This window comes from Sminthopsis crassicaudata, chromosome 4 (genome assembly GCF_048593235.1).
Source record: "Sminthopsis crassicaudata isolate SCR6 chromosome 4, ASM4859323v1, whole genome shotgun sequence".
Taxonomy (NCBI): domain Eukaryota; kingdom Metazoa; phylum Chordata; class Mammalia; order Dasyuromorphia; family Dasyuridae; genus Sminthopsis; species Sminthopsis crassicaudata.
This window is the reverse complement of record NC_133620.1, coordinates 343,968,590-343,982,990: the sequence shown is the minus strand read 5'-3', so window position 1 is coordinate 343,982,990 and position 14,401 is coordinate 343,968,590. Positions and strand designations below refer to the sequence as shown.

Below are 14,401 nucleotides of genomic sequence, written 5' to 3'. Positions count from 1 at the left end.
AACCTTAGCTGCTTTAGAAGTGTGAGTTATGCAGACTGTGCTGACAAGGTGGGGAGAAGAAAGGTAGCAGAGAAAGAGGGGTCCCTGGGCTCCTTCTCTGACTCCCAGGGCCACAAAGCCTGATTTGGGGCAGCATGTTGTGGGGGGGAGCCCACAGTGGAGAAAGCATGGGATTGGAGTCCTGCTTACTACTTAGAGAGCACTTCTCAGCTCTCTAGCCTCAGTTTCCTTATCTGTAAGAGGAAGAGGTTTGAATAGATGATCTCCAAGACCCCTACTGGCTCTAAATCCATCGCTCTCTGCTCCTTTGAGGAAAAAGAGACATCCGGAAGGATAGAAGGACTTTAAATAGAGCTCTAGCTGTGTTTCCATATCTGAAGTTCCACATCCCTTATCATTATCCGTATTTTGCCAAGTACCATTAGGATTTTCTCACTGTCTTTAGAAACACCTGGACCCCTCTTCTTGCTCCCCCCTCCCACCAGTTGCCAAAAGGGCCTGGGCAGAGATGAATGAGTTTCTATAAATAGCCCACTCCTCTCCTCTCCTTAGGCCGTTCCAATAACTGGGGCAGAAGTAATTTCCTGTGAAATGAAGAGAATGGGGGAAGGGAAGAACTGGAGACCGAAGGAGCGGTGGGGGAGATGTTCAGCCCCTCCGCCAGCGAGCCAGGGAGGGGGCAGAGCTTCAAGAAGGCCCTTTAGAGAATCGCAGGGTTTGACAGAGATAAAGAAGCTCAGTGACCACGTAGTCCAAAGGGATCACCCTGCAAATAGAAACAGCTTCAAATTAACTTTAAAAACCTCAAATTAACATTATCAATGTTTTACTGTATTTTTCCTTTGTTAACCATTTCTCAAATACATTTTAATCGGGTTTGGAAGGCCTCAAATTTGACAAATCCACTCTAGTTCAATGCACGCACAAAGAGCCCGCACAATAACTTACCTCAGACAGTGGTCACCCAGAGTCATCCTTGACTGTCGTACCCCTAATGATGCAGGAATCGCTCAGTAACATTCAGGTGGAGGAGGCAGAATCTCACAGTTCTCTCCTGTCCATCGCCTCTCTCCTAACTAGCCTCCTGATTGTTCGCCAGCCTTCTCTCCCACCGCAGCCCCGTTCAGAAATCCCCAGGAGCTCCTGCTGCCCATTAGATAAAACACAGCCGGCATTTGAGATCCTTCTCCCCCCCTTGCAGCTGCTTATCTGTATTCTCTCTGTATTGTATTTTAAACCCTTCGAGCACAGGGACTATGATCTTTGTATACTCGAGGGGAGCTCGACCAAAGGGATGTGGCTGAGACCCTGGGCCTCCTTCCAGCAGCCACCCCATCCATCCCCTGGGCCCATGAGGTGATACCCAGAGAGGGGACTCGGAGGAGGCAGAAAAGATTAACTAACCCGCTTTGCTCCATGGCTATTTCAGGGGGCAGGAGACCATTGCTATTACCAGGGAAAGCTTCGGGGGAACCCAGAGTCCTTTGCTGCCATCTCTACCTGCCAAGGACTACAGTGAGTATTGGAGCTGTGAGGCCCTGGGGGCAGGTGAGGGGAGCCGAGAGAACTAATCCTTTTTCCCCTTACAGTGGAGTTTTCTCTGATGGAAATTTCACTTATACCATTGAGCCACAAGGAGAAGCTTCCCAGGTAAGGTGCCTGCAGCAATTCCCTCCCCCAGGGGTCGGCCTCTCGGGGTCTTCCTCTGTTCTCTCCTCCGTTCACTCTTCCCACAAGTACAAAAGTTCTTCCCCTGGAGGGGCAAACTAGCCCATTTCTATCCCAACCCCTTCCTCTCCTTCAGCTTCCATAATTACGCTCTACTCCTTCCTGTCATTCCAGTGATAGTCAGGTAACCCCAGCTGTGGTATCCTTGCCTGTCCCCCCAATAACCCCAGACCTGACTCCAATTCCTTTCCTCCCTCCCTTCTCCTGGTACCTGCCCCTCAAAGTCCTGACCTCGGAACTTGAGGCGCTGGGAGATTGGATCTGACATACTGACATGGGAGCCTTGGCTGTTCACCTTGGGGTGGGGCTAAGGACGAGGGAGCAGGGAAATACTAGAAGCTCCCCTTTGGGCTTCTTCTGTTTGGCTGCCTCTGTTTCCCTGGAGTAAGAGGGTCCAGAGTGGGCTGATTCCTCCTCTTCCTTTTAGGGGCCTCTCCCCCATCTCATTCACCGGACCTCTCTTCTCCCAATCCCTGGATGCCGAGAACCAGGTGAGACAGAGGGAGAGGGGGGGAAAGGGCGGGTGGAGGAGACACAAAGAGTGATGAATCTGGGGTGGCCCCTCCCTCACCTGCCTTCCCTCCCCCCAGGTTGTTTGTTTGCTGCCCCCTCACTTCCAGTTCCTCCGGCCCTGCCCAGGCTGAGAAGGAAAAGGCAGGTATGGGGCCCATGGAAACCTCAGGCTGCAGAATCCTCAGGTTTCAGACTTAGGCAGGAGGAGCCTGCAGCCTTGGGGACCCTGACAAGCATGGCCTGGAGCCTCTGACTGTGGGGGAGCGGGTCCCCTTTGCATTCCGCAGAGCAGCCCCAAGCTGCCCGTTCCTGGGCCTGTAGCCTTCCAGCTTCCCTGCCCACTCATCTGCATGTGTTTGCATCTGCCCACAAGCAAACTCCCACTTCAAATGAGATCATTATGCTTTGCAGACCAAAAGCACGACCTAAGAAAGTGCTCTCGTTGCATCCAGCATGCAGAATCACCAGCATCGAGCCCCGGGGTTCAGAGAGATGCACGCAGGGGCAAAGTGCTCCAAGCCTTAGGATGGGGCGGACAAGAAGAGAATGCCAGAGCTTATTCTTGTCTCGAACTCAAAATGAGCTGGCTCCCTCGGGTGCTGTAGCATCTCAAGGAAATCCAGTCCCCCAAAAGTGAATGCAGAACCTGCCGGGTCTAGAACAGGGGTTCTTAACCCTTGTGTGTCAAGAACTTCAGAATAATGTTGTAAATGCAGAAAACCAAATATGCAAAATCACAAAGGGAAATCAGTTATTTTTTAAATGCTATAATCACTATTTTTTCGAGGCACTTGGGGTTAATTGACTTGCCTAAGGTCCTACAGCTAGTTGTTAGGTGTCTCAGGGCAGAGGTCCTCCTGACTCCAGGGCCAGTACTCTAGTCACTGTATCATCTAGTGGCCCCCTATAATTATTTTCATGTCTAAGTTCACTTGTTAGGTTCCAGGTTAAAGAATCCCTGCTCTAGAACCTGTAATTCCCTATTTCCAGCACATACTTTTCCCAGCTGGCTGGAGGATCTGGTTCTTTGGAACTTAGAGCTTCCACTTACCTGGGCTCAGCTGTCAGGGGGAAGGGGACTGGTTCCTTCTCACCTGTCCCTCACCCCCACCCACACCCCCAGGTCCAGCGTGGCCACTCCACTGTCCACAGTGAGACCAAGTATGTGGAACTCATCGTGATCAATGACCACCAGCTGGTGAGTTGGTAGGGTTGGACTGAGGGCTGGGCAGTCGTTGGCAGACGCTGCCTTCTTCAGGACATCCTCCCTCTCATCTGCTCCCCTCTCTCTCCCTCTGTCAGTTTGAGCAACTGCGTCAGTCTGTCGTTCTTACCAGCAACTTTGCCAAATCTGTGGTGAACCTGGCTGATGTGGTAAGCACTGCCCACCCCCTGCCCGGACCCCCAAACCTGCAGCATCTCCCCCTTCACTCCAGACAGAGTCCTATTTCTGTAACGCAGGCCACTAATCTGCCCTGCGGATCACATGCTTCTTTAGAAAAACACTTATTAATATTACCTTTATTTTTAATTTATTAATTTTTTATTTTATTTTAAATTAATTAAAATACTATTTATTTTGTTTGCATTATTTATTATTGTAGTTTTGTTTTTGCGTTTTTTAATTAAATATTTCCTAATCTAGTTCCGGTGGACTGAGGAGTGTTGCAAGGTGCAACGTCCAGCTGGCCTTTAGTCCTATCTGTGGCACCTTTGACTCCCTAGCTAGCTCCCTCATCATTACCCAGGGTTATGAGCAAAATAATAAATAGTAAATACTTAGCATTTTCTTTGTAAAGTTCTTTGCATGTTACCTCATTTCTCCTCTGAGAAAGGTTCATTTCACAGATGAGGAAACAAACAGAGAGGTTACATGATCTGCCCAGGGTCCCACAGCCTAGAAACCCAGGCCACTACTCCATCCATTGCATCACCTAGGATCCTTGCACAAGGACTGAGATTAGTTCTAGGGGCGGTGGTCTCTGGGATGGCTTCAGTTTTTGCTCTAACTTCAGGCCCACCCAGCCAGTCACATCCCTCCCTACTCCAGTTGGAGCAGAGGGGTGGGACTTCTCTCCCATTTTATAGAGCATAAAACTGAGGCCCAGACCACATGAAGAGGTTGGAACATTGAAGGCTCTGGCAGGTCTCTGGCCCTAGCTCCAGCCCAACCCCCCTGATTTGCTACCCCTCCTGAATTGTCCTAGGATAATAATAATAATGGTGATGGTAATGATTTGTGTAGAGCCTCACGGTTTGCAAAACGCTTTACAAATATTACAAATTATCTCATTTTATCCTTACAACAACTTCACAACGTAGGAGCTAGTCTTATCCCTATTTTACAGATGAGGAAACTAAGGTAGAGAAAGCTTATTACTGTGCCCAGGGCCACACAGCCTAAGCTGGGCCAGGAGTAGAATTCAGGTCTTCCTGCTTACAAACCCTGTGTTCCATCCACTGTGCTCTTCTCCATCCGCAGCTGTACAAGGATCAGCTGAACACACGAATTGTGCTGGTTGCTATGGAAACATGGGCAGGCGGTGACAAGATCCAGGTACAAGATGACCCTCTAGAGACCTTGGCCCGACTTATGGTCTACCGGCGGGAGGGACTCCCTGAGCCCAGCGATGCTACCCACCTATTCTCGTGAGATTCCTTGCCCTACCCCATTGACCCTTTCATCTGCTTTCCTTTCCTGGTGAGAACTCTTCCCCCTCTGCAGACTGGAGAGGAGCCCTTCGAGACTATTCCTGGACTCCCAGATCTTCCTGGGAATAGTGAAAAAGGCCGCTCCATCCCAAACACAAATGGCATCCCCTTGTCTCCTGGGTTCCCTTCAGTTATCCCCACTGAACTTCTGGATTCTCTGTCAATGATTGTTAGAGAGAGCAAGGCATCCAGGAGGAGCTCCTGTAATGGAGCTGATCTGGCATAGGGACCAGGAGCCAAGACTGGGACCTAGGAGTGGGAAGAATGTAAGGGAGGAAGGAGCAGCTTCTCTCAGGCTTCACTTGATGGTCCCATCCCCCATGGCTCTGATTTAATTCTGTTCCCATCATTATCTCTAACCAAAAAGTGGAATCTTTTTCACCTCAGCCAGTCGTCCTACAGCAAAACTCCTTCTTCAACCTCTTCCCAGCCTCCTCTTTTGATCACAGATTTCTCTGTCATCTAGAATCTAAATCCTTGTTCTCCCGCGTGACCCCTGTTCCATCACACTAGTGGTTTCTGATGCTCCCCAGTTCTTCTTTCTTCTCCCTTTTTTGTCATCCCCTTCCCTTCTAGGTGTCCAGTGCTCCCATGGTTCTGACCCTTGGTGAAAAAAAAAAAATCTGATAAACTAATTCACCCGCAAGTGTTAAGGTTGAGAATCTTGGAATCTTAAAAGCTTTAGTCTTTGACAGATGGGCTAGTTCATTTTGCCCCTGTGGGAATTGAGCACCAGGGAAAGTGATTTCTCCAAGATCATACAGTGAGTTAGTGGGGATGACAGTGCCATCTCTCCTAGGAAAGGTTGCATTTTAAACCTTCACTCTCAGGCAACTCCGGAAATGGCCCAGAAATGGGGGAATTGCAGGCAGGGAGGGGGAGCCACGAAAACAGAGGGCTTTGCTGGTTTCTTAAGTCATCCTGTAGCTACTTATTTGCAGACCTATTACTTACTTCATATTTCTCCCCATCATTCCTTCATCAGAGGCAGGACCTTCCAGAATGCCAGAAGTGGTACAGCTTATGTCGGGGGCATTTGCTCCCAGTCTAGGGGAGGAGGCGTCAATGAGGTGAGTTTGGGGAGGGATCAGCGGTCGGGAGAAAAAACCAGCATGGGGCTGTTTAGGAAGATTCTGGGGCCTGGCAGAGTAGGTTCAAGGGGGTGGAGGGGAGATGGGGGGGAGGGGAGGCTTCTTTCCTTTCGGGTTCAGCTTTGATCTGTCTCTCCATCACTCCTTCAAGTACGGTACTGTGGCGTATGTGGCAGTGACATTGGCTCAGACGCTGGGACAGAATCTGGGCATGATGTGGAACAAACACCGAAGTTCAGCAGGTGAGCTCCGAAGCCTTTTGCCTCCAGTGGTCCCCCGCCCCCTCTGTGTCTTCGCTCGTGAAAATGAGAGGAGGGAGGGGTGCACTCCAGTGAGACAGAGCTGGAAGGGCCCTCATTTTACAGAGACCCCAAAGGCCCCGTTCTCCATCCAAGGTCACCCGGCTTTTAAGTCAGAATTAAAGCCTGCCCCCCCTTTCCAGCGGTGCCCCTGGTCTCTATGGGGAAGGAAGGCAGATTGGGGGGAGGGGGCTGTCTGGATGCTAAGGGCAGGGACTTCTCTGAGAGTGCCCCGATCTTCCCGCAGGCGAGTGCAAGTGTCCAGACACCTGGCAGGGCTGTATGATGGAGGACACAGGGTGAGCGCTTTTCTTGGGAGAGGAAGGTGGGGGCCAAGGAAGGGCACGAGACCCAGATAGCTCCGGGCCTGGCTGCTGCGCTGGTGGCGTGGGCTGGGGGGGGAGAAGGGGCCCTCCGGGAGCCAGCCCCGGCGGAGTGCCCGCTCCGTGCGCCTCGGGGACAGCCCCGCCGGGGCTCCCGGGACGGCCACTCGCCCCTGCCTCAGGCCTGGCTTAGCGGCCTCCTTCCCGGGCCGCGCCCCGATCCGTGGGAGCTAGGAGGGGCCGTCCTCACCGCTGCCGGGGAGAGGCCGGGGGGCTGGTGGCGGGACAGCCGGGGACTCCGGCGGACTGAGCCCCTCCCGCCCCGCCCCTCAGCCACTACCTGCCCCAGAAGTTCTCGCGCTGCAGCGTGGAGGAATACAGCCAGTTCCTGCAGGAGGGAGGCGGCAGCTGCCTTTTCAACAAGCCCCTCAAGGTAGCCAGCCCGCCCCTGCCCACTTCACCCCGCTCCCCGCCCCCCCCGCCCCTGGAGCCCCGTGCCCCGCCGCCTGTCTGTCAGGGGAGTAGCCCCTCTCCCCGCCCGGGAGAGGTCGGCCGTGGGGGTAGGGCTTGGACAGGCCAGGAGACCCTCCCTTTAGCGCCCTGCCTGGGTAGCCTAGGAAGCTGGGAGGCTGAGGGGGGGCGGGAGAGGGCTCCCCCCGCCTTCCCTGCAATCGCCCCCCTCCGCAGCTGCTGGACCCCCCGGAGTGCGGAAACGGCTTCGTGGAGGCGGGGGAGGAATGTGACTGCGGCTCGCTGCAGGTGAGTGTGCGGGCGGGGGGGGGGGGGGGCGGGGAGGGGCTGGGCGCCGGCCGGGGTCCGAGCTGGGCGCTTGCTGGCCTCCCCTCCCCCTCCTTCTCTTCTCCCAGGAGTGCAACCGAGCCGGCGGGAACTGCTGCAAGAAATGCACGCTGACCCACGACGCCATGTGCAGCGATGGGCTGTGCTGTCGCGGGTGCAAGGTGAGGGGCGGCGGGGCCCGAGCTGTCAGGCTGGGAGGCCGGGTGGGGGCGGGGCCTAGAGCGAGGGGGCGGTTCTGGGCGGAGACTGAGGGGCGGGGCCTGGCGCGGGCCGGGGGAGGAACTGGAGCTCCGGGATAATGAATGGGCGCCGGGCTGAGCGGGGCGGGCGGTGGGCCGATCGGAGCTGGACCCGCGCCACTGGCTGGGCACAGAGAAGGGCTCCCTAGTGTCCGTCCTCCGTCCCCTTCCTAGTACGAGCCTAGGGGCGTGTCCTGCCGGGAGGCTGTGAATGAATGTGACATCGCGGAGACCTGTACGGGGGACTCCAGCCAGGTCAGTCTGAGGGCCCCAGGGGCCGGGCAGCCCCGCCCCCTCGCCCCGGCGCCGGGGGGGAGGGGTCATCCTTGACCTCCGTTATTCTCTCTTTGGAAACGCGGCCGGGCTCCCACACTCTCGCCCTTGTTTCCGCAGTGCCCCCCCAACCTGCACAAGCTGGATGGTTACTACTGCGAGCAGGAGCAGGTAAGGGATGACAGGGGGAGAGCAGGGTGGGGGCTTGTCCCTGTCCCTCCCCCAGCCCCGCCCCTGGACCAGCCTCAAGTTCAGAGCTCTTGTCTGTCTGTCTGTCTCCGTGTCCCTGTCTCTGGCCCTCTGTCTGTCTGTCTGTCTCCGTGTCCGTGTCTCTGGCCCTCTGTCTGTCTGTCTGTCTCCCTCTCAGGGCCGCTGCTACGGAGGACGCTGTAAAACCAGGGACAAGCAGTGCCGCGCGCTCTGGGGCCACAGTGAGTCCTGCTCGGGTCGGCCCAGTTCTCACGAACGCGCCAAAACAGCGCGGTCTGTGGTTCTGCGGGAGCGGGGCCCGGATGTTAGTGCAGTCAGGGACCGGCCTCCTCGGCAGGGCCGGCTGTGTTTTGCTTTATCCGTTTTCCTGGGAAGGGTCGGGGACAGCCAGAGGCTAATTCCAGGCCTGGGCCTTCGAGGGGCGCGGCGGGGGGGGAGGGTAAGGCCGCGGGACGAGGGCTGTGTCTCCGCAGGCGCCGCTGACCGCTACTGCTACGAGCGCCTGAACGTGGAGGGGACGGAGCGAGGGAACTGCGGGCGCAAGGGCTCGGGCTGGGTCCAGTGCAGTAAGCAGTGAGTGGGCCCTCCCGGAGGAAGCCCGGCCTGGGTCCTGGGTGAGGGAGGCGGCCCCGGGCTCCCCCGGAGGGGAGGGGGGTGGTGCTGAGGAAGAACCGCGAGGTGTCCCTCTCACGTTTCCCGAACCCTGCAGTCCTGCTTGTGTTCAGAATTCCCGCGAGGGGAGGCCGCGCTGCCGATTTCTGACAGCAGAAACGTGGCCCCGGGACTCCGACTAGGGGCCAGCCATCAGCGTTAGCGCCCCTCCCCCCCCTTTCCCACCAGGGACGTGCTCTGCGGGTTTCTTCTGTGTGTCAATATCTCCGGTGGGCCTCGGCTAGGGGACCTGGGCGGGGACATCAGCAGCATCACCTTCTATCACCAGGGCAGGGAGCTCGACTGCAGGTGCCTGGAGCTGGATGAGAGCGGGGAGGAGGGAAAACCACGTGGGAAGGGGGCAAGGTTTGCGGGACAAGAGGATGGGGACCGAGTGGGAGCACTCCCCGAGACTGAGCCCAGGCTGCCTTTGCCTTTAGGGGAGGCCACGTGGAGCTGGCAGACGGCTCAGACTTGAGCTACGTGGAGGACGGCACGCCCTGCGGCCCCAACATGCTCTGCCTGGATCACCATTGTCTCCCAGCTTCGGCCTTCAACTTCAGCAGCTGCCCGGGCAGTGCAGGCCGCAGGATCTGCTCCGACCACGGGGTGGGTACCGGCCCCTCAGAGCCGGAGACTGAGCCCTTTGTGCAACGGGTCAGAGCGCCTCCTGGCACAGCGCCTTTCCTCTCCCTCCCAGGTTTGTAGTAACGAGGGGAAGTGCATCTGTCAGCCAGACTGGACGGGCAAAGACTGCAGCGTCTACAACCCGATGCCCACCTCTCCGCCCACAGAAGAGACTGAGAAATACAAAGGTGAGCTTTGGGGCCAGAGCTCGTATCTTTTTTTAAAGTTTAATTACATTTCTTTCCCCAACTCCTTCCACATTAAACAAACAAACAAATATCTATAAGAAATATTCATAATCAAGCAAAACAGCTGCTCTCATTGGCCATGCCCAAAACTTTGTCTCATTCTGCTCTCCGTCACCTCTCTGTTGGGAGGTGTAGCATATTTCACCGAGTATCTTCTGGAATCGTGGTCATTCATCAATATTATCAAAATTCTTAAATCTTCCAAAGTTCTTATCTTTGCAGTGTTATTGTTGTGTAAATTGTTCTCCTAGTTCTACTTCATTCTGCATCAGTTCATATCAGTTTTCCAAGTCTCTCTAAAATCATCTCCATCATTTCTTATGGCACATTTTACTACATTCTTCCAACATGATTTCCTAATTGATGGGCACCCCCACCTCCTGGTTCTTTTGCCAACATAAAAAAGAGCTGCTGTAAATATTTTAGTACTCGTGGGCTTTTCCCCTTTTTCTCCCATCTCTTTCTAATCACCCTCTACCTCTGCCTCTGTGTTTTTCTGACTCCCCTCCTTCCTCCATCTTGATTTCCTTTAGCTGCTTTCTCTCTTTCTTTCTCTTCTAACCAAGCTCAAACTCCCTTCCACCAGGCCCCAGCGGCACCAACATCATCATCGGCTCCATCGCAGGGGCGGTGCTGGTGGCAGCCATCGTCCTGGGCGGCACTGGCTGGGGATTTAAGTAAGAGCTGATTTTACTGACCCAGGGGTGGGGTCACTGTGGGGCTCCCACAGTGTCCGGACTCCAATGACCCTGGGCCAACCTTGGGGAAGGGGGATGGGGTCCTGGTCCTGATGGGGCTAATTGAAGGCTGGCCCTAAATAGACTCTGTCTCTCTATCTCCCCTTCCCCTTCCCTTCTTCATTCCCGAAGAAACATTCGTCGAGGAAGGTATGACCCGACTCAGCAGGGGGCAGTGTGATGACATCTCCTCCCCATTCCACCTGCATCCGCATCCGTCTCCATCTCCATCATCAGCCTCCATCCTGACCTCTCCATCGGGCACAGACCTGAACTCACCACTTGCCACACCTAGTTCCCTTTGGGGGAGGGGCGCTAGGACCATTGCTCATTGCAGCCTGCCTGCCTTGGATCCGGCTTTGCTCTTGGCTTCTCCACCTGCTTACTCACTGAAAGGGGCACTTTATGGGTCATCCCTTTCCACCACCAGCCCCCACTGCAGACCGGCCCCTGAAATATTCAGGGACTTGGAGCTCCTTAACCTCCATCCTTCAGCAATAAATAACCACAGCACTGGTCCCTCAGGGAGGGGGAAACACAGGTCCCACCATCCGCCTGTCCCCCATCCCATCTGTTCATGTCTTCCATATCATCCAGTGTCTGACCTCCCCTGCTCCTCCTCCCTTTTAGCCTTTCATGCATTCCTAACTTTCTCTTCAACCTTTATAGATTGTCATGGTGACAGATGGGTCCTACTTAAGGAGCAGATGTTCAGACATCTGGGGTGGTGGTAGGGGGAAGAAGGCCCTGTTTTAGCTTTATTTGCTTTCACACTCTCCTTTCCTCCACCATCTTGGGGGGTAGGTGTGGGGGTGGGGAGGGACTCCCAGCCTGGGATTGCCCTTCTTTCCTCCTTGCCCATCAGCAGTCTGGCTGTTTCTTCACTCAGCCCATCCCGCCCATGCTCTTTGGTTCCTTGTTTCTCTTGCAGGTCGGGTGGGGCGTAACCTCCTCTCCACCCCCTGCCTGGCGCTCACAGTCACCACCTGGAAGGGCAAAGGACCCAGCTGCCCTCAGCCCACCCACCGAGGAGCCATGCCATTCGAAAGTCTTCCCGGGGCCAAGGAATCACACGGGCTCCCAAAGGGACATTTTGGTGGGGAGGGTCCCTGGGCCGGAGGGGCTTCAGCCTCATCCCCTGCACTACTACTACTGAGAGTGGGTGGGACAGAGTGTGCACCCTGCCCCCCCCTCTTCCACCTCATGCCCAGCTTTGCCTTGTGTGCACTCAGCCCCTCCCCGTGTGAATGTAGCTTCCATCATCACTGACTGTGCCCAGGCTGGGACTATGGGCCAGAGGGCGTCAGTGAGGGAGGGGATCGCCCACCAGCTGACACTGCACTACAGCCCTGGGGGACCTCGGCCGACCCTGCCTGCAAGACTGGTCCAGTCGATCAACTACTGGGTCCCAGGGCCTCCAAGCTCAGCCTTCTGGGGCTGGGGGAATCACCCACTCTTTGCCCCTGGCTCTGGCTTCCTCACTCTCCCAGCCAGAGCCTGGAGGTGGCTTAAGATGTCTGATTTTTTTTTTTTTTTTATTGAGACCTAAATGATGAATGTAACCACAAGGTTGGCAGGGACCAGGGTAGCTTTTAAGGGCGTTCTGGCATTCATGGGGAGAAGGAAGAAAAAAAGGAGACATAGGAACTCTCCCTTCCCTTTGATGGGATCAAAGTCCTAACTACAGAACATACGTTTTCCCCAAACCTAAGGAGGAGTTTGGGGAGCAGTCCTTACTTCTGTCTATCACCAGTCCAGGCCGGAGCTTCCCCAGCCCTCCTGTAACCCAGGACAGGCCTGAGTGTTGAATTTAAACCAAAGTTGCCTGGTTCTGCGGCCACGACCCCAGAATGTCAGCGAGGGCCAGGGTCTAGACTGGCAATCCCAGGGAGGAATAAGTCAGGAGCTATTTCCTTATGGGCAGTTCTGGGACTAACTCAGGGTTTGAGCACCCATCGAGGTGACCTTACATGTTGGAGGCAGCCGAACCTCTCCCCCCGCAGTGGGGACGGGGTCCTAGGTATCCTGTGATTGGTGCTATGGTGGGTGTCGGGTAATGGGGAAGGAAAGCACAGGTCCCCGTAGCAATCTGCAATCCCAAGACAGGGCTTCAAGACTACTTCCCAGACATTCAATTTAAACTCCTTTCCTCTTTCCACCCCAACCCAAGGTCTGAGCAGTGTTTACATAGGTTTTTGCTGCTGCCTCTCACCCTCACCCTTTGAACCCCAAATGGGAGATATCTCTCCATCTAGGGGGAGAGACCCTCGGGGCTCTTCCGGACAATCACCCCGCCTCTGGGCTTCCTCTATGAACTTTGGCGCAGAGCCAACAAAACTGAGTGGAGAGGGAACCTGCCTGCTCCCTCTCTCCTCGGTTATCTGTTTGGCCTGGGATGTGTGAGAAGGGAGACAAAAGGCCTGTCTCCCTTCTCCACAGCCGGTACCGCTCCTTTTTTTCCTGATGAAAGCTGCCGCTTTCTGCCCCTTCCACATATTCCCTCAAGCCCAGGCTCCGCCAACTGGGGCAACTCTGGGGAGGACTCGTGGGGGGTGGGCTGCATCCCCCTCGCCTCCCCAAACCTCACCTCAGGTGCTAGCTGGGGAGACCTGGGGCTGCCTCACTCTGATACCTTCTAAGTAGCTGTGGGAAGCCTGGTGGCCCCTGGCCACTAGGGGGCAGGGTCCTAGCTGCTCCGCCGAGGGCGGAAACCCGTTGCAAGCCCTGCCCCAAGCACACCTGCCTGCTGCCTGGAGAAGTTAAAGCAGGTGTAGGGATGCCTTAGGGAACGCCCCCGGGCTCCCCCCCCCCCCACACACACCTGGGCATCAGTTTCTGGCTTTGCACCTTGCACAAATTGCCCCTGGGTGTGCCAGTGGGTGAGTGTGTGTGTGCATGCACACATGCACTTGCACACTCATGTGTGCTGCTGGGGGAAGGGAGACCGCCCACCACCTTTGTGTGTAAGCCTGAGGCTCACAGCCATCGGAGTCCTCTCATCCCACCAGCTGCAGATTCCCTGAGGGCAATGGTCTCCATGCAGCATCCTGTAAATACACCATTATGGGGGGAAGGGGAAGAGAGGGAAATAAAAATCACATCCTGGGGCTTCCATGGAGCTCACACTCACACTCGGGGTCTTGTTATGAATTTGGCTGTTGTCGGCCTCTCTGCTCACTGACTCTAAGGACCGGGGTTATTTTCCAAGAGACCCCTCCCTGTTCCTCACTGAGATCTCACAGTCAGAAGTCTTCCTTGACCCACAGAAAACTTTTCTCTCCCATCCATACGTCCTAAGGGGTCTGTCCCATCTTAGAATTCATTTACACCTCAAGAGGGCAAAGAGCGTCAGATGAATCCAGATCTAAGTAATTATCCCTTCCTGCACCAAGATTTCTATCTATCATGGGTCAGCATAAGAATTTAAATGGGGATTTTTGGAAGTTTTGTGCAAGCTGCAGATGACACAGAGCCTATGAAACCCATATTTTACAATAAAGAACTGTCAACAACCCATAAAAGAAATCAGTTTAGACGACTTCTTGGGTACCAAAGGAAGGCCAAAAAAATTAACACAGATTTTCTACATTGCTGGGATGCCATGCCCCTAACCCCAGCAATATGAAAAGAATAACTGCACTTCTCCCTGGGACTGGGGTAAGACATCATGGTCAGACATCCAGACTGATCTATCGTTCCCACTGGCTTGCGTGTACCCCAAGGTAGCACCCCAAGTTCCAAAGGGAATACAAAAGAATAGGCTCCAATATTCGGTAAATCAGAATCATTCTAGCCTGACGGAGAAGGGGAATGAAATGCTAGAGTTAATCAGCGAAGGCTGGGAATATGGATGCTCTCCTGGGAAGGGGCTCATTTTTCTATTTCATTGAGAAGGGAACAGGCACAAAGAAGGTGGATCAGCTCTATCCAAGGGACTTTTTGTATAAGTCAT

At 54.9% G+C, this 14,401-nt stretch overlaps 1 protein-coding gene across 3 annotated transcripts in view; it reads left to right on the top strand.

Annotated features, from left to right (window-relative positions):
• ADAM11 (ADAM metallopeptidase domain 11) overlaps positions 1-13,974 on the top strand; it is a 35,511-nt gene extending 21,537 nt beyond the window's left edge. Inside the window, exons 5-27 of one of the 3 annotated variants that reach the window (XM_074261074.1) lie at positions 1,430-1,515; positions 1,590-1,650; positions 2,156-2,219; positions 2,319-2,386; positions 3,365-3,439; positions 3,544-3,615; positions 4,724-4,890; positions 5,939-6,023; positions 6,196-6,286; positions 6,591-6,642; positions 7,000-7,099; positions 7,354-7,425; positions 7,533-7,625; positions 7,878-7,958; positions 8,097-8,147; positions 8,344-8,407; positions 8,660-8,759; positions 9,027-9,146; positions 9,278-9,446; positions 9,538-9,652; positions 10,299-10,389; positions 10,582-10,599; positions 11,381-13,974. In XM_074261074.1, coding sequence (XP_074117175.1) covers positions 1,430-1,515; positions 1,590-1,650; positions 2,156-2,219; positions 2,319-2,386; positions 3,365-3,439; positions 3,544-3,615; positions 4,724-4,890; positions 5,939-6,023; positions 6,196-6,286; positions 6,591-6,642; positions 7,000-7,099; positions 7,354-7,425; positions 7,533-7,625; positions 7,878-7,958; positions 8,097-8,147; positions 8,344-8,407; positions 8,660-8,759; positions 9,027-9,146; positions 9,278-9,446; positions 9,538-9,652; positions 10,299-10,389; positions 10,582-10,599; positions 11,381-11,396 — 1,911 coding nt within the window. In that variant the 3' untranslated portion in view covers positions 11,397-13,974. Of the gene's footprint in view, positions 1-1,429; positions 1,516-1,589; positions 1,651-2,155; positions 2,220-2,318; positions 2,387-3,364; positions 3,440-3,543; positions 3,616-4,723; positions 4,891-5,938; positions 6,024-6,195; positions 6,287-6,590; positions 6,643-6,999; positions 7,100-7,353; positions 7,426-7,532; positions 7,626-7,877; positions 7,959-8,096; positions 8,148-8,343; positions 8,408-8,659; positions 8,760-9,026; positions 9,147-9,277; positions 9,447-9,537; positions 9,653-10,298; positions 10,390-10,581 lie in introns of all 3 variants that reach the window. The other 2 variants (XM_074261073.1, XM_074261075.1) reach the window with 2 other exon arrangements.
• The last annotated feature ends 427 nt before the right edge of the window (positions 13,975-14,401 follow it).